Genomic DNA, 24604 nt, shown 5'->3' on the forward strand with positions numbered 1-24604 from the left:
AAATTTTCAAGCGTTTAAAATAATTGTGGAAATAGCAGCTCTACAAGCTCTAGCTTGTACTTTGTAGATCGGCTATTTCCACTATTCATGTTGTGAAATATCATCATCATCGTCATATCTACCCTGGACACCTTTTGTTTATGAAACCTAAAAGCCCAACAGAAATTACAAATGTATTCATGTTCCGATGTTCAATGACACTAACCACCAATTACCAATATTTTGACCAATATCTTCTTATAAAATCAATCAATTAAAAATAAACTTGATTAAATAAAACAATTTGAGAACATTTGACTTGGAATAGGAAAAAACACGGATAAACTTTAATAAAGTTTTTTAAATCAAGTATTTTAAAATACAATAGAGAGGACCGCAGAGAGTCGGGAGGAGCTGAACAGCGCCAAACAACAGCTGTTCAGCACCTATGACAGGATCAAAGGGGAGGAGATGTTGGAGAAAGTGAAGAGGGTGGAGGCAGAAAATGGCGAACAAAGATACAAGGAGTCATGGAAGGTCATAAACGAGATGAGTGGGAAACCATCAAGGTTTACTTACTTTACTTATGCTCTTCGCCCCCTATGGGTCATAAGGCATCAATAATGTTCCTCCACCTATCACGGTCTTTGGGAGCTTGTTTTGCCGTGCCCCATGAGAGACCCATCTCCAGCAACTCAGCCTCTACAGTTCTGCGCCAGCCGCCAGGTGATCTTAGGTCGACCTTGTTTCCTTTTCCCGGGTGGTGTCCATCTGTGGGCCACTTTGGGGATCAGCTCTGGGGGCATTCAGAGTACGTGTCCAAGCCATCTTAAACGACGGTGTTTAATTTCCGCGATCACGTCTCGGCAGCTTGTCTTTGTGTGGAATTTTGGGAAACCATCACGGTTTAGGAATAGGATACAGTTAAACATTTTTCTATTATCAGCTGTCCTACGAAGTTCTGTTGAATAGAGTTGAAATGGAATATAAAAACTATCTAGTTTCAAATAATTTCACCAACTTGGCTGAAGTGAACCTCTTTGACTTATTGGCATTAAACCTTTTTCTACCCATTAACAGCAGCAATGTTAAGACATTAACTTTATCACTTCTGATTTCATAATTTCTGAAGTGTCCACAGCCATCCTATGAGACACAGGCAGAGTAGAATGTCTTTGTACCATTTTATCATGAGCATTAGTGAGGACCAATTATATGAAGATAGGTTGAAACTGCATGAGTGAAGTCATCCTTTAATGCAAGGGTCTTCAATAGGGGTCCTCTCCTCTGGGACCCCCTAGGCGGTCCTCCAAATTTTTGTGTGATAGAAACTATTTTCTCTTTTTTATATTAACCACTTGAACCCTAGCATCCATATTCTGATAACTTTAGTCAAAAATAGCAGATCTACAAGCTCACAACGCATCGCGCTGCGTGGTGTTGTGAGCTTGAAGATCGGCTATTTTCGGCAAAGGGGTTCGGTGTAGAGGGGAAAAAGAGCATACTAAGTACAGAGTGAAAGGTCAAGTTTATTAAGTATTGATGGTTCAAGTGGTTAAATATCTGAAAACACACATTTACATGAATCCAAAATACACTGATGATTGTGCTGTCAAACAATGATACTATATGGAATCTATGAAAAGGTTGTGTCTGCTTCATCTCTCTCTCAACAAAGGGGTCCTTAGAAAGTTGGTTATTTAACTTAGCTGGCAATGGGGAGGAGAATTGAATGTGCCAAGTTAACACTATTAAGTCAAAGCACAAGAATGTTGCCCATGTTTATGTAAAAAGTCTATTGTTTCCCAGCTTTGACCCCAGTCTGGTTCACTAGAGTCTACAGCTGCAGGGAAATAATGTCAGATGGGGACACACTGCCCAGCATGTTGCGCAACAGCACAGGGACAGGTCTCTATATTAAGGCATGATGCCGAATAAATGTATGCTTGTTATCCAGACGTTAGCCATAAGCAAGCACAGAGAAAGACAGATTTGAGAAGATTCATTATAAAAATAAGCCTGTGACTGTTGTCAGCCAGGCAGTCAGCCAGTCAGTCAGTCAGTCAGTCAGTGACACATTGAGTTAGTAGTCAGTCAATAGGTCAGTCTGTCAATCAGTGAGACACTCAGTCATATGGCAGACAGACAGACAGACAGACTAGTGCTGTCACAATTATTACATAATCGCCTAATCTTGATTATTTGACATAATCGCAATTATTACTTATTATAACTTCAAAGCCTAAAAGCCAAATAGAAATGTAATTGTCAACGACAAAAACACAATTCAATGTTTAATCGCAATTATTTGAGCGAAAATTAATCGTCATGTAAAATGTCATAATCGTGACAGCCCTAAGACAGACAGACAGACAGACAGACAGACAGACAGACAGACAGACAGACAGACAGACAGACAGACAGACAGTCAGTTGGTTAGGTAAAGGCCCAGGTAATTGGATAGCGAGGCAGTCATTTAGTCAGTCAGTCAGCCGGTTGATATACCAGCCAATCATTATTTTAGTTGGTGATCCAACATGTGTAACAGCTAAGAAAGCTAATTTGTCAGTCAACTACTCAACTACTCAACTACTCATCTAGTCAGTGAGTCAGTAGGCCAGCCAACCAGTTATAGTTCTTGGTCATTTTAGGGGGCCAGTTAGCCAATCAGTCACATGGAATGTCCAGTCAGTTGGTCAGTTAAAAATCTCGTATTTTATGGTGCTCCGTTACAGCCAAGTTAACTAACACACTGCAGCTGCCTAGCTTGATCAATTCCTATTCCTCTTCCTCCCTCCTCCGTTGTTTCTCTCTCTCTTTCTCCAGCTATCTGGCCACCTACATATGTGCCTCCACCCACAACAATTTATCCTCTCTCCCGCTTCGCTTCCCTTGCTCTCTGCCACCCTCTGTCTAGTGCATGCACTGCCAGTGTGTGTGTGTGTGTGTGTGTGTGTGTGTGTGTGTGTGTGTGTGTGTGTGTGTGTGTGTGTGTGTGTGTGTGTGTGTGTGTGTGTGTGTGTGTGTGTGTGTTTGTGTTTGTGTGTGTGAACTCTCGTCTGGACCGTGGGCACAACCAGCTAGTCCCTACCCACCCTGTGCTGGTGGACTGTGTGTGTGTGTGTGTGTGTGTGTGTGTGTGTGTGTGTGTGTGTGTGTGTGTGTGTGTGTGTGTGTGTGTGTGTGTGTGTGTGTGTGTGTGTGTGTGTGTGTGTGTGCAGTGCTGGAACGTGCAGAACCCCACCGCCCCTCCAGCTCGCAGGGCCCCAGCCTCACAGCCCCGTCTTTAAGCCATCTGCAAATCAGCCCCGGCCCCAGCCAAAGCATTAAATTAAATCCCTGTTCGGGTTGATTAACAAATGGCTGGTGAGTGCTCATAGTTATTTAGATAGTTATTTATCGGTTGTCACAGCTTTTCTCCTCGGGCAACGGTGGGGTTCCGGGCAACGGGAGGACGCGGTTGGGGAGAGCGAGTGTCTGTCTTGAAGTTCAGTGAGACAACAAGATACACTGACAAAGAGAGTGGAAAATTCATCTGAGTTTTTGAACAGTTTGTTTCACTGGCTGAAAGTTGTGCCTTTCTGTGTTTCTCACTCAGTTTCTCTCGCTCTCTCTCTCTCTCTCTCTCTCTCTCTTTCTCTCTACACACACACACACACACACACACACACACACACACACACACACACACGTTCTTTGCCCCTCCATCCTCAAATGAACAGTTAATCAGTCCGCTAATTGAGTGACAGTTAGTCAGTGTGCTGTTGTAATTGTCCAATCAGAAAGCCTGGAACGGGAGCAGTCACAGCTGATTCGGCTCTGCCTCTGAATGCTAATGCTGCAAGCTGCAAACGGCACGACGTGCCAAAAACATGTACTCCTCCAAGACACTCCAGAAGCACATTCCAGAGCCTTATGCCACAAGTTTAGCCTAAGTTGAAAATGGCTACAGCCAAAACCGTTTCTGCCTCCCAAAACCTGTAAATTGGGCGTTTGACAAGGTAGCCGCGCTTTCTCCTCATCCATTTGTATTGACAGTAGCACCTGTCTTAATCCCAGCATGCACGTTCTTAAGCAACCTAGCTGCGGAACTTCTGGCGAGGGTTGTAGTCATTGTTTTTTATTGTATATAAAACCATAATAGAAAGTTAATCCTGTCAAAGTGTCCTTCAGCGTGAGGACACAGAGCCATTTACAGCTCACTCACTGTACAGTCAAATCCTTAGTATACATGATTTATCCATTTGTAACTCTGAGAGTGTACAATTGTAACCAAATTGACACTTCTGAGTCCTTTGTCAGGGTAGAGCACAAATGCTCATTTTCAGCAACGCCCTGCACACAGACAGACACAGACATTACACACAGTAAAACCTGAAAACTAAACAGAACAACCACAGTCTTAAGGGCCATTCCCACTAGGCACGATAAAGATAACGATCTGATGTCATGACGCGGAAAGTGATCCAAATGATATAGTTTACGACCATCGTTGTCTTTATCGTTGTGGTGTGGATGCTGCCATCCACTTTGAGAACGATATTTTTTTATCTTTATCTTTATCGCGCCCAGTGGGAATGGGCCTTTAGGCTCTGTTTAGACTGCAGTCAAATCCGATTTATTCCTCAAATCTGATCTTTAGGATGGACTGTTCACACTTATTTACAAGTGATCAGATCATCGGATCTGTGTGTTCAGACAGATTTCAAGACGTCAACCCAGAGCCACCCTGAATGACCTATCTGCTTTGGTTGCTGAGGTAACGATTTAACAACGGCATGACGTACGGTAGTGCTCTAGTAATCATGAAAATGAAAACTGTGGAAAATGGACATATCTCAACTCGCCATTTCTTCCGTAAAATAACACCGCTATTGTTTAGTTTTCATTGCGATTACCCCTTGCTCTCGTAGATACATTCTCGCACTCTCTAATGACGTCAGTAGCGCTTGGGTGGTGCTACAATTTTTAGGCAGTTAGATATGCGACATGGGTCGTTAGAGCGTTCAAAATGAGACGCATCTTTAGAAAGCAGATTTGAATCACATTTGAAACCGCCTCTTAATGTGGCTCAAGTCAGATTTGTAAAAATTGGATTCCATGTGACATTTTTCTCTTCAGACTTCATAAAAAATCGGATTCCAATCTGGGTATGGCAAAAATCCGATTTAGGCTGGATTTGGGTCAGGATTTGTCAGTCTAAACGGGGCCTTATACTGTTGGCAACTTAGCAGCTCCACTAGAGCAATCAGGGGTTCAGTTGCTCAGGCACTTCAGCTCAGCTGTGTTGGTGGGAGGGGAAAGTAATGACCATTCACTTCCCCACCCAGACGTCCTGCCATTCCGGGTAATCAAACCGGGAACCTTCCAGTAACCTCCTATAACCTTTAGGCCACCGCTGCGCCCCATTTGGTTATGTTTCTACACTCTCAGTTAAATTAACACAGGATTTTACTGTCACTACATTACACTAGAATATGGGATGAAAAGTGTTGAAAAACATCAAAACAGTAGACCATATCTGGTATACAACAATACCAATGTGCAAACTGCATGTGTGACAGCCAGGAGGTATCAATATGCCATGTAGTTACGAACAGCAATATTTCGTTAATTAAACTGAAAATCAAAGCACAGGGAAAAAAACAAAGACTTCAAAATGTATGTGACTGCACAGCTTGTGGGGTGACAAACATTTTGTCCAGAGATCTTTAAAATGAATTTCACGGTGCATTTCCTCTAATTCCCCCACAACACCCTCTCCTCCCAAAAAAAACTCCCCTCCCCGGGTGTGTGCTCTTTAAGATGTTGCTAACTTAATCACAGTCGTGAGGCAAGACACGTAAGAAACTCCTGTCATCTTAAAGCGGTTTATATTGTAGTGTCCTAATTGGCCTTAAGGGAAAAAGTGAGATTGTGTGTGGGAAAAAAACGGAATGCAACTGTGGCGAGGAGGTCTGCAAGAGATGGTGTGGGCAGGAGACCGGCTGTTCGGTTCTCTCCAGCAGTCCAAACTAGAGGCATGTGGCTCCCCAGACAAGCTGCCTAGAGTGGGAGAGCGCTGTGGACTCATTACAGCCAGGGCCAAGATGGGATAGTTTGACAGAACACCATTGGATCAGTTGGAGAAATTGGAACGGGCAAATTAAATTGTGTTAGTGGGTGCAAGTGTATGTGTGTATGTGACGTGTGTGCATGTTTGTTTGGAACCGTGTGTGTGTGTGTGTGTGTGTGTGTGTGTGTGTGTGTGTGTGTGTGTGTGTGTGTGTGTGTGTGTGTGTGTGTGTGTGTGTGTGGACAACTGTCCATCTCTCACCGTCTGTGCCACCCCTGGCTGCCCCCACCCACACCCCCAGTGGACGGGTCCACGCACGCGTGCGAGCGCACACACGCATACACACAGCCGGTGTGCCAGATAGCAGCCAGCAGGATTGCTTAACTGTTTTCAGTTGTACTGGACAGCTGAGCGGTGAAGCAGCCAGCCACAGCCTTCCTATTGGTTGGACACCTCATCTAGGAACTGACTCAGAGAAATGACTGGACTTGGACGGGCCAGCCGCTCCCACGCTGCCAGTTTTTAATAGTTTCTATCAGTTTATCTTTCCGTCTTTGCATCCTCATCCATTTTGTCCATCACTCAATCTGTCTTTCCCGCCGAGTTTGAAGTTTCTGTTAACTTAATTTTTTTTTTCTTTAAATGTGTTTCTTTGTGACTTTGTGCTTTGGTGACACACGCACACGCACGCATGCACGCACGCACATACGCACGCACACACACACACACACACACACACACACACACACACACACACACACACACACACACACACACACACACACACACACACACACACACACACACACACAGGTCCTCTTGTAGGAACTTTAAATGGTAAACACAAATACCTTTTAACCGATTATTGGCAGAGCAATTGATGGGTTCAAATTTGACACAGTAGTGGAACAACTAAAACACATTTAGTACATTTTATGTTGCTGTCATCGTCAGCGGAGTATTGCAGAGTGACACATCTTTGCACATCAGGAACGCCACATCCACATTTAGGCTCACGGCGCAGACAGGAAATTCTGTTACTGCCTGTATGGAACTCTGGCAAAACGCCATGTTATTGTCTCGCTTTCCACCCACTTCACACTTTACAACGCTACACAGAGCCAAATGCAAACATACCTAATTAACAGACAGTAATAACAATGCAGCGGGGTAACACTGCCCTGAGCGACGTATAATCAACAGAATGCATGAAGTCAAGTTAGTTGAGAAACCACTGCTGTAACGTGCCTGGCTGAATTACATCTTCTGTTGGAGCAATCAATGCATTGGAAAAAGCAATTACAGAGAGAGAGAGAGAGAGAGAGACACCGAGAGACCAGCCAAAGAGAAGTTGGGTTGAGAGGTACGACTTGGTGATCCTGACATCGTTTTGGCATCCGACAGCAGATCCTGCATGTCTGTGTGTGCAGGCACGTGCACACATAGACATCAAAGGGGGCTTGAGCCCCTAACCCTTTTATCCGTATGTAAAAAGTGCCCTCTCCAGACCATGAATGCAGTTTTTTGCTATGGTGAAAGAAATGCAAATGCCCCCATTTCCATGCCATTCCTGAAGGCAGCATTCAAGAGAATTGCCTTGTCCAAACTCTCCTGAACTTGAATGCAGCATCTTATGTTGAATTGCCCTCTCTGTGTAGAAATCCATGCCATACTCTCGTCTCCAGTATTGACTTGATTATGCTCAGTTCAGTGTGGTATCAAGCACCGGAAATAGCCGACCTCCAAGCTCACAACGTTGTGAGCTTGAGAGGTCTGCTATTTTCTATGTTTTCGCCAAAAGGCCTTTTTTGGGAAATTTTAGCCCCTGCCTCTCTAACATTCTCTGCACGTCCCTGTGTGTGTGCGTCTGTCTTTCCCCCCCGTGCTGGCTTGGATCAGGCGCTACACCCTCCCCCTGGCCCCTCCCATCGCCAACACCCACCGCCACCCAGAGGTACCGGCAGGGCCCGCAGTCAGCGGAGCAGGTGTTTTTTCTGCAGCGTGTTAACAAGCGGGGCCTGCTATCACTTAACGCTTTAAGTGGATGTTACAAACGGAACACAGGCTGTCTATTTTCCTCCCAAATTAAAAAAAAAAGGTGATCAGAGATGTCGCCGAGCGTTGTAGGCGGGAGTTCGTGTTGCGTATGCACGTTTTTATTTTTTGTTTGTTTTTTCCTTTTTTGGGGGGGGGGGTGCGCTCATTTGGCAGGTTTGTGCAGGAATGGCGGCTTAATTAAGAGGAGCAGGAAAGCAGACATTAGGTACTCCCTTACGTTGTTAGTTTTGTTTTTAATTAAAATGACAAGAAGACAGAATGTGAATACCAAAGCTCCAAACAGTTTATATTTAAACTTTTTCATTTGTCACACAAAACATATCTTTTCTTAGTCATGGTCGTACCTTAGGCCTTCAGGTGTGTGTGTGTGTGTGTGTGTGTGTGTGTGTGTGTGTGTGTGTGTGTGTGTGTGTGTGTGTGTGTGTGTGCGTGCGTGTGATTCATTCACATTGTGTGTGTGTATGTGTGTACGGTGGTCAGAAAAAACAAAAGTTTGAGTCTTTCAACATTCAAACTTTGATATAACTCCATGTGTTCGTATTTCTTTATTTATCTTTTGTGCGTGTGTACCTGGTTGCCTGTGTGCATGCTAGTGTTTGTTAATCAACAACATTTGTGTGCTTGTGTGTGTATGTGTGTGCTCTTCCCAGTGAATGCTTTGGGCCACTGTGGCGTTGGCAATGTTTGACACCCATGTAATCCTGCAGCAGGTCATCTGATAAAGCTGCAGTGGCACACAGTGCCAGCCGCTGCCAGCCGCTGGGGTGATACTCACCCACCAGCTGTTCAACAGATGTTGTTATTTGTTGCTGCTGTCTGAGAAGGGCGAAAGGTGTTGGGACCTCCTCTCCTCTCCTATTCTCTCCTTTCCTCTCCTCTCCTCTTCTATTCTCTCCTCTCCTCTCCTATTCTCTCCTTTCCTCTCCTCTCCTATTCTCTCCTTTCCTCTCCTCTCCTCTTCTATTCTCTCCTCTCCTATTCTCTCCTTTTCTCTCCTCTCCTATTCTCTCCTTTCCTCTCCTATTTTCTCCTCTCCTCCCTCCGCTTCTCTTCGTCATTCTTACACTCACTCTAGTCTAGAGTCTTCCTTTATCTCTACCGTGTGTTGGCATACGTATGCATTATGTGTGGTTTGTCCTTGCAAGTGTGTACTACTTGCATTGTGTTTTTGTACTCCTCCATCTATGTGTGTATGCGTGTGCATGTTGGATGGAGGGGTCTTCACCTTGACCCCCACCCATATATCAGCCAAATGTTTCTGGCATGGGGAGAGGTTTGAGTGTTGTGTTACTAAACATCTGAGCCTGGCAAGCACTGAGAGGTTCAACAAGATCCAGTGTGAGTGTGTGTGTCTGCCTGTGCGTGCGTGCGTGCGTGCGTGCGTGCGTGCGTGCGTGCGTGCGTGCGTGCGTGCGTGCGAGCGAAAGAGAGACGGGTGAGAGCACCAGCGCTGAGCTGACAAGCTTTAACTCTCGAGTCTAGGGAATAAAATATGTACACTTCATCATCATCTGTATTAATATTCAGTTATTAATACACATCATTATTGTTTTTTAAAGGTCAAGGTTTAACTAAGTTGGTATGACTAGACTAATATCTGATGCTTTTCTGTATGTTCTCTCCTCTTTCTTTCTTTCTTTCTTTCTTTCTTTCTTTCTTTCTTTCTTTCTTTCTTTCTTTCTTCCCTTTCCTTCCTTCCTCACTCCCTGCAGGTGAATATATAAAGAACTGGCGACCGCGTTACTTCCTTTTGAAGACAGACGGCTCGTTCATTGGCTACAAAGAGAAGCCACAAGACGCAGACCTGCCCTACCCCCTCAACAACTTCTCTGTAGCAAGTATGTTACCTACTGTACTGTAGTGTACCCTAGTGCCTACTTCATCCGAGACCCTAACCCTAGGGTAAATTCACCTCTCATTTCCTGCTCCCTGGCAATAACATACTGCTTTTTGTTGAATATATAATAATCTTCTCCCATACAATGTAAATTCTCACAGACATCTCAGTGATTGACATTATGATCCTGTTCAGCTTGGGCAGGTACTGTATGGTGTTAAAGTACACCTATATGTCTAAATAATGTTATTTCATCAATACTGTAGGCAGAGATGGGCACAAAATACAAAAAAGTATTTAGAAAAAAACTTGGTCTGTGCTGAAGAAAACCTGTGGAATGCCGCAAGTGCCCAAAGCACTCTTCATAGCTTTTACAATACTCTTCAAAAAGGAATTAGTCTTAGTCTAATCCAATACGTAACCGATGGTACACAGCAAAATCCCGAGCGCTGATTCCGGGTCCATTTGGTTCCATTCGTTTTGTACCCTTCAAGATTTTACTGTGTAGTTAAATGCAACATGCAATTCAGTTGTTGTTTTCCATGTCAGCTGACAAAATGTTACAGAAACATTCATATCCTTTCATCATACAGTAGAGCAGGACGTTGAAACACACCAAAGGTGATTGCATCAGCTTCGCCGTCGGCGTGGCAAGACATTGTGTTGTTCCTCAGACTTCTAGGGGTACGCCGACGTTTTACACAGTAGTCACAGCTCCCCTAATTAACCATTTATGGGAGCGTCATCTGTCTGCACCTGGCTAACCAGTTTCGTTAACATGTGTAATTAAACCGCTAATGAGCTAACAAGGCGACTGTTAACGTCAGTCATTCTCAGTGCCACCACTGCTGCTGTCACCGCTCGCCGTCCCACAATGCAGAGCAACGTCTGATGCGTCATGTCTGTCTATCAGCCTGGCGAGGAAACCCGAAGGAATAATATTTCAAATCTTTTAAAAATATACTGTAATTTGGCTAGTCTCAAATGAGTTTTGGACCTGGATAGAATGTACAATATTAGGCTTTGAAATATTGACATATTGACAATGTCGATGAATATTGCTTTTTCTGTTGCTAATGCAAAAGAAACAAGAGGTTGTCTCTTAATAAAATTGTCTAACTAAATCATAATTTATTGTGGAAACTAACACAGGGAGATAAATGAGAAAAAAAAAGAAAAAAGTTCACATTTCAAAACCACAAATCCGCCCACCAAATAACTCATGTTAAAAGGATTTTTAATCTGCTAGGGTGATATTTCAAGCAGCAAGTCTCTTCAGACTTTGTTACTTCTTACTGTAACTAAAGTCTGAGGAAGAGCCTTGTTGCTCGAAATCAAATGTCACTCCAGCAGAACAAAATGATATGATTAACACCATATTGTAATATATCATTCAGATACAGTTCATACTTGGCTTACAATCATTCTATACAGTAAAAACAGTGTTAGTGTATCCATTTGTAAGAGAATGTGACAAAGTAACAAAATGGACTCTTAAGGGTCCATTTGGTTACAGTTGTACATGCTCAGAATTAAATGAACACAGAGGATTTTAATGTGTACCACTATATATTACTGCTGTTGTTGTGCACTGTATTTCTAACATGTCCAGATCTGTACAGCTATACGTACTAGATATAATCTGATAGGCACTAAGCTGCTGTTGGGCTCCCTGGCATGAGGCCTAATGGACATAACAGCGTATTTGCAGTATTTATTGGTGATGCTCACTGTCGCTTCAGCACAGAACCTCAAATGAATGGCTTTCATTTGGAACAGAATTTGTGTCATAAAGTTAACCTCTAATTGTTTTCTGTTCATCGCTCAGCGTTTTTATTTCATGAAGCCAGTGTTCAAAAAAAAAAAAAAAATCACATGCATTTAGCCCCAGACCACCCGACTGAAAAGGGTTTGTGTCAGGGACCATCATAAGAGACGATTTAGGTTACCATATTTCTAAACGATTTAGAAGTTTTACAAAATTGTTCAAGAAAATAGCAGATCTACAAGCGCACAACACATCGTGATGCGGCGCGCTGTGGCCTGGTAAATTGGATTTTCGAATAGGCAAAATATAAAATAGGGTTTAAATCATAAAACTGTTTAAAAACTCATTTTGCTGGGGACCCCCTGGGACCCCCCACGGACCCCACACCGATAACCAGCGCTTTAAGGGGTGGAGAGAAAGTGGTTAGGCAGACTATAGAACACGCTAAATTCTCTCATTGGATTCCAAACCCGGAACGTTGCTGTTATGTGGTCAGAACACCAATTTGGGAAACATTTTCCCTCATGTGTTTCTGTTTGGGCTTGTAGGGAAATAGTTGTGAGGGCGGTAACAAAGAAACAGGATGATGGCATGGGTGGCGCAGTCAGTAGCGCCGTCGCCTCAGAGCTAGAAGGTCCTGGGTTCGATTGTCGCTGGGGACGCTGGGGATGTGTTCTCTCCTCCACGCCATCAGCACCCATACCCCAGGTGGGGTTAGCAAAAGGGCCTTTCTGTGTAGAGTTTGCATGTTCTCACAAAAACATGCAGTAATCCTGGTCTCTATACTGCCTCCCCCTGGCCAGCCGGGGCACCCGATGGAGGGGTAAGGAACTGGTTGGAATAATGTGTTCCTTCCACGCAATACGTCCAACCTGGGAAACTCCCCCCTGTCAGGTGAAAGGAAGCAGCTTGGACTCCTCGTGCATAGAAGGAAGCATAAGGTCAGTCCGTTGCTCTCCCCAGGTTGGCAGAGGGAGTGTAGCGCCCAGGATTACATTAGACAATTGACACTGGGTGAGAAGAATGCGTTACAAAAATCATGGGATTTAAAAAAATACAAAAAAATAAAAAGAAAAAAGAAACAAGGTGATGGAAGAGTGAACAATAAGTGAGGGAGTCCAGACTAGAGGGAAGGAGATGATGGAAGACGTCAGCGGGGAAACAGACTTGAAGAGAGGAGGAGGAGGAGGAGATGTTTGGATGGATAGCGAAGGATGGAGAGGACGAGGGCTGCGATGGCACGAGGCGTGATGGAGATGAGAGAGGATGGGGGGATGAGAGAGAGGACGCAGGGAGGATCATGCAGCAGCCGACAGGCAGGAGGGGAGGAGGATGAAGACAGGAATGAGAGACGGAGGGAAAGAGGAGAGAATGTGTGGGGCGAGCAGGCCAGGCCATACATCCGGCTCCGGCTGCTTGGCACGACGCTGGCACTGCCACATCTGTTGCCCAAAGCTGGGAGGCCAGGTGGCGACGTGGCGTGTGTGTTTGTTTGTGTGCTTGAGTGCGTGTGTGTGCGTGTGTGTGTGTGTGTGTGTGTGTGTGTGCGCGTGAGTGTGCTTGTGAGTGTGTGTGTGTGTATAACAGCAATGGTCAGATGGAATAGAGATGGTACAGGCCTGCTCCCTGTAGAGGGACTCATACATACAATCCTGTCACACACGCACACACACGCACGCACGCACGCACACACACACACACACACACACACACACACACACACACACACACACACACACACACACACACACACACGCACACACACGCACACACATACATACTGACACTGACACAGCCTCACTCATGCCTGCTGTGGCCAATAACCCAGTTTCAGCTAACATTCAAACTTCAGTATATATTTGTTTGTGTGTGTGCGTGTGTGCGCGCGTGTGTGTGTGTGTGTGTGTGTGTGTGTGTGTGTGTGTGTGTGTGTGTGTGTGTGTGTGTGTGTGTGTGTGTGTGTGCGTGCATGAGTGCATGATTGTGTGCCTGGCCTGCATGCATATGTGTGTGTGTGTGTGTGTGTGTGTGTGTGTGTGTGTGTGTGTGTGTGTGTGTGTGTGTGTGTGTGTGTGTGTGTGTGTGTGTGTGTGTGTGTGTGTGTGTGTGTGTGTGTGTGTGTGTGTACTTTGGCACCAACTCTGCCATGACCTTGTTTTCTGGCGGCGCAGCAGGCTGTGTTAGCGAGGCAGGTAGAGGTTTCCATGTGTGTGTATGTGTTGGTGCGCTACAATGAGACTCTGCTTGTGTCTACGACCTGACTGGTGTTGTCATTAACCTTCCTGTCTATATTTAGGCTGAGGCACGCCGTGCTGTGCTGTGCCACACTTAAAACTGAAAATAATGGGAAGAACGGACAGAGGAGAGAGTGAGGAGGGGAGAGGAGAGGAGAGGAGAGGAGAGGAGTGGAGGGGAGAAGGGAGGATGACAGGAGAGGAGAGGGGAGGATGTTGAGAGTAAATAAGAAGATGGAGAAGGAGGACAGAAGAGAAGATAAATCGTTGGTTTCTTCGCCCTTTTTTAAAATCACCTCTTACTGCTGTGACTGCTGCTGGACCGTGCATTTTTGCTCAGAGTTGCTCACATCCCCATCTGTGTGTGTGTGTGTGTGTGTGCGTGTGTGTGTGCGCGTGTGCGTGCACACGTGCGTGTGGGGGAGAACCACCCATTTTCATATTGAACCATGTCATTAATATAATGTACCTTTGAAAAAGTACACCGGTGTACTTTGCAATACAAACCTCAAAACCAATTCTCCAGTTCTAGGCAACACAGAAGGGGGGACGGGACTTTTTTTCTTATTTCCACAGAATAACTCAAAGGTATATTAGTGACATAGTTCAATATTGAAAATGGGTGGTTCTTCCCATTTAGGCCTAGAATTATTGAATGCTTTAACCAGTGAAAAATAGCAGATATACAAGCTCACAGTGCGGCACTGAGTGCCACGCTGCGAGCTTGTAGATCTGCTATTTTTGAAAAAAGTCGTGAAAATGTGTGCAAATCTTTGAATATATGCATTTTCAAAGCGAACGTTTGTAACTCACATTTTGCTTCTGGGTGGTCCCTGGAACTAAATACTTTGAGATGGGGGTCCGTGGCCAAATACATATCATTTTGGGGGTCCTTCACATGAAAAGGTTTGAGAACCACTGACATAGTAGTCTCTCAAGAACAGACTAACTGAGCTCCAGTTAAATGAAAAAGACCTTTTCTTTGACGATGGCTAGCTAGATTGCTGACATAGAAACATAGGTTTTTCAAAAAACCTTAGAAGGATTCAAAAGACACTTATAGAATCGTGTCAAAATTCAAATTTTCACGATTTTTCAAAAATAGCAGATCTACAAGCTTGCAGCGCGGCACTCGGTGCCGCACTGTGAGCTTGTATATCTGCTATTTTTCAATAGTTAAAGCATAAAATAATGATACACAATAATGTGTACCCGTTCTAAATGGGTTAACTGTCTCTGTGACAATGGACTGTATCGCCCATTTTGCACATAAATGTGCCTCACTGGATGATGCATATGAGCTTAGCGCATATCCCTTTGCAAAGGGAAGCACCTTCATTTGAGAGCGCAAATATTGGGTGGCTTAATCCTGTAAGACCCACTGTTGCAGTATCACAACATTTGTATTTTATCCCCCAAAAAAAGGTTTGAATTATTCTATTTTTGCTCCCCCTACCACCTAAACATCACCATTGGATCCTATCGTAGTATTTACAATGCCATTGGCCACGATATTTGCATATGAATACCCCCCACAGAGGCTGACATTCACACAACTTCACGATCTGGACGAACAACATCTCACTTTTTCACTGAAGCTATTCCTCACAAAAACATAAGTAAAATGCCTGTAATATTTTTGGGTGATCATTAGAATGTCTAGAACATGTACATATGTTATTATTGTGAAAGATGTCCCCCAAATGTAAATTAGAGCATGATTTGTGATTTATGGCTATAAAACCTTACAAAAACTGTTTTTTTATTTTTTATTTTTTTCAAAAAACATGACCTTTTCCTTTCCAAAATATTCCTACCTACAACACCATCTGACAGGTAAAAAAAAATCACGTATTTCTTTTTTTGGGTGTTACAGGGTTAATCAAGGGTCGCTTTTCTATCCACTCCCATGTTAATCAAGGGCTGTATGCACAGCAGACATGGAGCAGATGTGGACATCGAGTTTATCACCGAGTCTGTTTTCTTACTGACTTTTTTCTACAGAATTGCACAGTAGAAATGCACTGCAGATTGTTATTTTAGCATTTTATCATACTACATACATACTTTTTTTTGGGGGGGGGGGGGGGGGGGGGTTACTTAGACATGAAACCAGACGTATTGGTAGACAACTTGTTTGTTTTTATCCAGGCAACAGAATTTGATTCAGGGATAGTCTGATCTTAATTTCGTCGAGACAGACCTAGTACAGTACATTACTACTTGTTTGCAGTATTTTGCACAGGAAGCACAGGAAGAGTTGTTAGTGGTGCTGCCTGGTGTGTGCGTGCGTGTGTTCTTGCACACCCGTGCTCTGTGTGAGTAGTGGTATTGGGGGGAGGGGGGGACTGGACAGCTAAGTGCTAACTCAGTTAAGTCATTCTATAGGATATTTTCTCTATCTTAAAACACCATTAATAGGGCCCTATTTTCATCCATGCTAAACCCTTAACCCCTTTTTGAAAAACCTTTTTTAATACTTAAAATAGCCGATCTATATCGACACGTTGTGAGCTTGTAGATCAGCTATTTGAACTATTTAAAAACGTTTTTCAAAATAGTAAAAAAGGGCAAAGAAGTTTAGGGGTTTAGGGTACTACTAGGGGGTACTAGTCATGCCATGTGAAGGACAAAAAACTGCTTGTGTTGGGTTTGAATGTCAGTGTGGTCTTCTCTTTCTCGCTCACCCAGAATGCCAGCTGATGAAGACGGAGAGGCCCAAGCCAAATACCTTTATCATCCGCTGTCTGCAGTGGACCACCGTCATCGAGAGGACATTCCATGTGGACTCCCCCGACGAGAGGTCAGTCACAACTCAGAATGCTTGGTTTTTGTTCTGTCTTTATTTGTCTCTACTTTGTTTGCTTTCGTATAAGATGTTGTTGCTGTCGGGTGGAAACCTTGTAAGTTCCAAATCTTTCCTTTTTTATTATAAATAAAAAAACATTTACAAACAGTGAAAATAGACGATCTACAAGCTCACAATGGCTCGCATGGCGAGCTTGTTGATGTGTCATTTTCACAGTAAAGTGCAGTAAATCCCACCCATGTCATTCTGTTAGCCTTGGCCCGAAGATATTTAAATATATATATATTTTTTTTATGTTTCGAAAATATTTGAAATGTTTTGAATTTTTCCTGAAAATCTTCGCCTTTAATGACATTCCCAAAAATGCAAGGTTGAAAGTGGTTAATATGAAAACAGAGTGGAAGGGAATCCAGTGATCTGAGTTAAAACAGTAGTGGCTTGAATGATTTAACTTGGCTTGAAAAGACAAAAGCATTAACTTAACTGTAGAACTAACCTCACTGTATGTGAGTTGTGGTTGTGTTTTTATATGCATTTGTCTAGCCCTATAATAGCTCATATTATACATTGCATGTATTCCATAACACAGCCTTAGAACACATAGGGGATTCATCCAGGAGACTTTCTAGTTTGTAGTTTCTTCGTGTGTACTCACCCAATAATTAATTGTTGTGATTTTGAGCCAGTTCTTGTCATCTAGTATCACATCCATTCGAAAGTTCTGCCAGAAAACTTGGTATTTAGTCAAATACTGTATCTCAGATTCACATGAACCTCATTCTCTGTACTTGACGGGCCGCATCGACGGCAGAATTAATGTGTTAATGTATCCTTCCATGAACGCATATGGGACACACAAATTGACAGGTTTGTTGCGGTCGGTACGGGGTAAACCAGTCAATTTGCGTGTCCCATACATATGTTGTTCATTGAAGGAAGTTTATTTATTTAGTGCTGCCATCTACAGCAGTGGTTCTCAAAGTGGATTCCAGGGACACTTTGGGTTCCTTTAGGGGGGTCTAAATTGTACACTCTGATAGTGTACAAATGGAACAGTTTCATTTGGTTCCATTTGTACACGATCAGAGTTATGGGGAAGACCTTGAAATTTGAAAGTTATATGCTGCCCTGTCGATCAGTACAGAGAATGTGGTCTGTGCGAATCTTGTGGAAAAGTATTTTACTAAATGTACGTTTTCTGCCAGAACTTTCAAATGGAAATAATACTAGATGACAAGAGCTGACACCAATTATATATTGGGTGAGTAGTTTGAGCACACACCGAGCGCTACACATTAGAACAGTGGACCCCCATTTGAAAACATATGCCAGGGACCCCATAAGAGACGATTTGTACGGCTCTAGCAGTGATTCTGAACCATTTTGATTACAAGTACCCCCAGTTTGACATACGTACATAGGCTACGGACCCCCATTTAATGGCATTTCTAACTTTGAGAACCCACTTTATGAGAGACAGCTGCTGCTCGAAGCGTCCACGACTCCACGTCTTACGTTAATTTAACTCGGAGAGTGTACAAATCTTAGGGTCCATTTGGATTTGTACACTCTCTGAGTTACATACCCATTTGGTTCCTAACTGTCATTTAGCTAACTACCTCAAGGTCCCCTGGGGGTCCCCGGACCCCACTTTGATAACCAATCCATTAGAATCAATGCTGCCTGGATTAATCCCCTCAAGGAAACGCAATGAGTGTTCTGTGTTATGGAATACATGCAACGAATGGAATATCAGCCATATACTGTAGGGCTAACAAGTATCTTGATCAATATTGTTCATCGCAGTATTCAGAGAAAACTGCACCTGTACTATTTGTGGAACAAAAAATCACACACAGTGTGAGTAAGTGGTGCTGGTTTTCAGGCGGTACTACTCTATTTGATCTGTGGGCTATGTAGGCTTGGTTTTCAAATGCTGCTACTTTATTTGATGTGTGGGCGCTGGTATTCAGACGGTACTACTCTATTTAATGGTAACCGGTAGAGTCGCCGGAAAGAAACTCGCAGATATTTTTATTTGTTTAACTGAGAATTAGGTTAGAAATAACTTTAGGATTACACATATCTTTCTGAGGTTAAGATTAGGAATAGGGTTAGGTTTTGGCACCGTTTTACTGAGGTTAAGGTTAGGAATAAGGTTTGGTTTAACCGTTTAGGCATACCGGTAGTTTACACTTAAAGTGTAAACTATGCCTATGTATATAAGGATATGGAAAATAACAAATAAGCCTTGCCTTACCCGAGTTTCCTTTTAGTTGACATTGTATCAGTGAACTGTATGAAACCGTACCTTTTCCTTTCCAAAACTTCTAATAAATACCTCAATCAATCAATCAATCAATCAATCAATCAAAAGGCATAAACCATCAGCCCAGGCGAGTTTCTTTCCGGCGACTCTTCTGGTATTCTATTTGATGAGTGTGCTGACTGTGTTGGGCCTCTGTGTGTGTGTGTGTGTGTGTGTGTGTGTGTGTGTGTGTGTGTGTGTGTGTGTGTGTGCGTGCGTGCGTGCGTGCGTGCGTGCGTGCGTGCGTGCGTGCGTGCGTGCGTGCGTGCGTGCGTGCGTGCGTGCGTGCGTGCATGCGTGTGTGCGTATGTGCGTATGTGTGCGTGCGTATGTGTGTGTGCGCATGTCTGTGCGCTGTCTCTTGTTTGTGTTTAATTATCGTAATTGCATCTTTGTGTTGCAATCAGCTGCAGCTGTTATATATATAATGAAAACGTTTCCTGTGGATCTGATATTCCTGTTGAGTTTGTATCCACAATATTACACTGACATGTAAAATACAAGTTTGACTAATGCTTTAAAGCATGGCTCTTCATCAGGGGGTCCGGGACCCCTAGGGGGTCCTCAGAGTTACTACAGGTGGTCCTCCAAATCTTTGAGTGATAGAAACTTTTTTTCTTCTTTTTTTATATTAACCACTTGAACCCTAGTGTCCATATTCGGAGAACTTTAGCCGAAAATAGCAGATCTACAGTAGATCGGCTATTTTTGGCAAAGAGCTTTGGTGTAGAGGGGAAAAAGAGCAGACCAAGTACAGCGTGAAACGTAAAGTTTATTAAGTATTGACAGTTCAAGTGGTTAAATATCTGAAAACACAAATTGACATGAATCCAAAATACACTGACGATTGTACTGTCAAACAATGACACTATATGGAATATAGGGATGGGACAATATGAACATTTCATATCACGATTATTGTGAAAAAAGAAATCGCGATTTACGATATATTGCGATAATCGGAATCCATTATCCTGGGGCGGAACATGTGCCAAAAAATAGCCGATCTACAAGCTCACAACGCGTCGCAATTTTTTGGGAAAGACAATTGATAGAGTGAAAAAAGATTAAATCAAGTACGTTTATTATAAGTACCTTTTACCAATTATAGAGGGTTTAAGTGGTACCGGATATGCAGCTCGGCAAATAAAAGGTGATTTGATCCCAGTGCATGACAGAGGAAGATATCACGATAAATTCGATCTCCACGATACGATTATCGTGAGTGTTTTTTATCACGATAAACGATAATATCGCATATTGTCCCATCCCTAATGGAATCTATGATAAGATAGTGGGGGTCCCTGCTTCATCTCTCTCTCAACTAAGGGGTCCTTGGCCTGAAAATGTTGAAGACCCCTGCTTTGGAGGATGGAGGACACAGACCTACTTGGTGAAATCAATCAGTGTTGTTGTGGTGGGATGTCCATTTTTCAGGCCCTCCTTTTTAGTTGTTAATGTCAGCTGTACCAATTCCGTTGGCGGGTCAGCTGTGTCAAACATGTGAACCCGTCACCTGTGCCGCCGATAGACATGAATGCTTCCCTCCCTCAAACCAGAGACCATCGAGTCCAGCACCTGATTTATACTTAATTGCAGTGTCTCGCACTAAAAATAGCAGATGTACAAGCTCACAACACGTCGCAGATCTGCCATTTTTGGTGCGAGACACGATGAACAACCAAATATAAATCAGTCTTAATGGAGAACTTATTGTTACTACTGTGTGAATAATCATAAAACAGGCCTGTTGGTTGTTTTAAGAAGGGAATATCTTCAGAAATAGTGTCATATCCTGGAATAAATTCCTTACCAAAACATTTATTCACCAATGTGTTTGTAAAGGTGTCTAGTAACACATCCCACAAAGACTGAAATTCAGTTTCCCTAGGAGAATCCGTTACAGCTAATGAAAGTTGGATTCCCATAAAATTAACTATACAGGATAAAGCACACCAAAATAAATATGCTTTAAGTAGCATGTGAGGGGTCAAACTAGGGGTTTTTAATGATTCTGAATCCATTGCAAGCATTTGTTTTGCACGGAAAACATTCCTTGGGGTCAAGGCGGCTCGGCTCCCACAAAACTTTGAAAAGAGATGACTCATCACTAAACAATAATTGTATGTGGGCTGTTTCTACCCCAAGGAATGTTTTTTGTGCAAAACAAATGCTTGCAATGGATTCAGAATTAATAAAAAAAAAAAAAAAAAAACAGTTTGACCCCTCACATGCTACTTAAAGCATATTTATTTTGGTGTGTTTTATCCTGTATAGTTAATTTAATGGGACTCCAACTTTCATCAGCTGTAACGGATTCTCCTAGTGAAACTGAATTTCAGTCTTTGTGGGATGTGTTACTAGACACCTTTAAAAACACATTGGTGAAGAAATGTTTTGGTAAGGAATTTATTCCAGGACTTTTTACAGTAAGATATTCCCTTCTTATTTCTACAGTTTTTGAAACAAACTCTAAATAATGGGTCATGGACTTTCAGCACTACACCGTACAGTAAGTTAAGTGTATTGCCATAATTCTGGCAATAAAATCATGAGCACATTTTGATGATGAACTCGGCAGCAAGGGTAAAGAAACAAGGGAGGGAAAAGGGTACAGAGATGTAGGATATACAGTATGTGTGCGTGCGCGCACGCGTGTGTGTGTGTGACTGTAGAAAGAAGGAGCCAGTAGAAAGAAGACCTTTCAAGTAGTGCCGGCATAAATTCTCCAGCTGCTCCGTTCTTTTCTGAGGAGCTGAGGTGTTTATCTGCAGAAAATGAACAGCTTTGCCCAGAAGACCACAGATGCTTCCGTGCGTCCTTTGAGCGTGTGTGTGACTCTGTGTGCGTGTGTGTGTGTGTGTGTGTGTGTGTGTGTGTGTGTGTGTGTGTGTGTGTGTGTGTGTTATAGCTATCTGTCCAGCTCTGTCAGATGTATGCAAGCTTCTAATAGTGTATTCTCAAATAATCAAATAAGCAGTTGTGGTCGTATCAATTTAACATACACACGCGCACACACACGCACGCACGCACGCACGCACGCACGCACGCACGCACGCATGCACACACACACTTTTTCCCAGTTCCATGTTAACAGATAGGTGTTTGTTTCTCAAATGTATTGTACTGTGTCATCAGGTGTACAATCTGCACGCTTGATGACATGAAACAATGTGTTTGATGTCATCTTTTTACAACATCAACATTTAAATACACTGGACACATAGGGTATTCAAATACACTGGAGACATAGGGTATTTAAATACACTGGAGACATAGGGTATTTAAATACACTGAAGACATAGGGTGTTTAAATACACTGAAGACATAGGGTATTTAAATACACTGGAGACATAGGGTATTTAAATACACTGGACACATAGGGTATTTAAATACACTGGACACATAGGGTATTTAAATACACTGGAGACATAGGGTATTCAAATACACTGGAGACATAGCGTATTTTTGGCAACACTATATTTTTTATCTCTTCTTATCAGAACAATAAGAGTTGAACATTTGGTGGTTTTCCTTTAAAATTCCTAGTGGTGTAATTCGTGACAAGTGTGCGCGCGCAAGCATGTGTGTGTGTGTGTGTGTGTGTGTGTGTGTGTGTGTGTGTGTGTGTGTGTGTGTGTGTTCGCATCTGCGCATCTGCATGCACCTTGTTCTTGTATGTGTTGAGGAGATGTGGGTGTATGATTGAAGCTTGTCAGTTGAAAAGTAGCATGTGTTACACAAGTTTGTGTGTGTGTGTGTGTGTGTGTGTGTGTGTGTGTGTGTGTGTGTGTGTGTGTGTGTGTGTGTGTGTGTGTGTGTGTGTGTGTGTGTGTGTGTGTGCGCGCGTGTGCGCACGTACTGTATGCGAGAGACTGTACCGGTGCTACTGTACCAGCCCTGGCAGCGCTCCAGCTAGCGCAGCCCCAGCCGTGAGGAGAGAGGGTGGCACACACTGGCACAGTGCCTGACTGTAGGCAGGCCCATTATCTCTCATTAGCAAAAAAAACTCATTATACAAAAAAAAAAAAAACACACTGTCTCTAACCGAGAGAGAGCATTTATCTGCTGCCTGACCTTGAGAGAATTCCTGTTGCTTTTTATGTAGCAGCGCACACACACACACACTCGCACACACACACACACACACACACTCGCACACACACACACACACACACACACACACACACACACACACACACACACACACACACACACACACACACACACACACACACACACACACACACACACACAGTCATACAGCGCGCGCACACACACTTGTCACAAATTGAATGTTGCATTGTTTCAGATTCAGATGGATTGTAGTTGTAGTAGAGTTTGCCCTTGTTTTGGAGTGTGGAGGGTATGTTCAGAGCTCCGCTGCAGTAGAAAGGGATTCAGATCTTTAAAACACACTCCATCCCTTTAGGTTTGTTTTAGGATGTTCTGTCAGATCCGGCAAGGAAACATATGGGCTCTCTACCAAAACAAAAGGCATCGGCGTGGTCGTTTGGGAGTCAGGCGGGTTTATTATTACCATCTTATCACGACGCATGATCAATAAGTAAGCAGATTCTGGTACTACAAGACAGTCCTGCGGTGATATGAGTTTTCCCACGGCTCCATTGTGTGGATATACGAACGTCGCCCTTGGTTCACCTCTGTGGGTTGCTCTGAAGTAATTCCCAGAGCAGCAATCAACTTCTGTATTTAGTTTTCTTTTTTTTTCCCCCCTTCATATTCTGGAATTGTGTTTTCGTAAGAAAAGGAGAAATACTTGTTTCAAGCTTGAGTTGTTGTCTTGTGTGTTCCTGACTGTCCTGCACTGTTTGTGCTGGGGCGTATTGAGGTCGTAACAGATTGCTTTTTCAAAAGAGAGATCAAGGGGAATTTTTTGAAATGCAAATTCTTAATGTGTCTGAATGTCTGATTCATTCTGTATTGGTGAAGTCCTATTTTTCCCGGCTTTTGTTGTAGAACAATTTTTGACCCAGTTTAAAAAGTAAACCCACACTTGACTCTGTCCACCCAAAGTGTATATTTTAAGGCAGTACTTTCATCAGTAGTTTAACCTTTATGTGATTCAACTTTCTTACAGTACATTATTCTATTATATTTTAAAATATTTAGTTTCTGTCTGAGTAAAGGGAAGCTTGGCGTGTTAGTTTCAATATTGTCATTGTCGGGTGGAAACCTTGTATGTCCAAAACCGTCCGTTTGTATTTATCATTTAAAAAACGAATATTTAAAATAGTGAAACTAAAACAGAGTAGGGCTTTACTTTATGAAAAAACTTACACATTTGAAACTTGGATATACAAGGTTTCTGCAGCCTGACAGTGACTATATACATCATTGTTAGACACCCATGTGCCCATACGTTCTGATGCATGGCTGGCCCTGTACTACGAATGATGAACACACATGCGCGCACGCACGCACGCACGCACGCACGCACGCACGCACGCACGCACGCACGCCTCGCACACACACACACACACACACACACACACACACACACACACACACACACACACACACACACACACTCAA

The 24604-nt window shown here is 43.2% G+C and overlaps 1 protein-coding gene across 2 annotated transcripts in view; it reads left to right on the forward strand.

Annotated features, from left to right (window-relative positions):
• akt3a (v-akt murine thymoma viral oncogene homolog 3a) overlaps positions 1 to 24604 on the forward strand; it is a gene marked incomplete at its 3' end in the record, with an annotated part of 81578 nt that overhangs the window by 30257 nt on the left and 26717 nt on the right. The window contains exons 2-3 of one of the 2 annotated variants that reach the window (XM_080741041.1): positions 9805 to 9930; positions 16623 to 16764. In XM_080741041.1, coding sequence (XP_080597167.1) covers positions 9805 to 9930; positions 16623 to 16764 — 268 coding nt within the window. The remainder of the gene's footprint in view (positions 1 to 9804; positions 9931 to 16622; positions 16765 to 24604) is intronic. The other variant, XM_080741042.1, reaches the window with a different exon arrangement.

The sequence above is a fragment of the Nannobrachium achirus genome (assembly GCF_963921795.1).
Source record: "Nannobrachium achirus genome assembly, chromosome: 13".
NCBI classification, from domain to species: Eukaryota; Metazoa; Chordata; class Actinopteri; order Myctophiformes; family Myctophidae; genus Nannobrachium; species Nannobrachium achirus.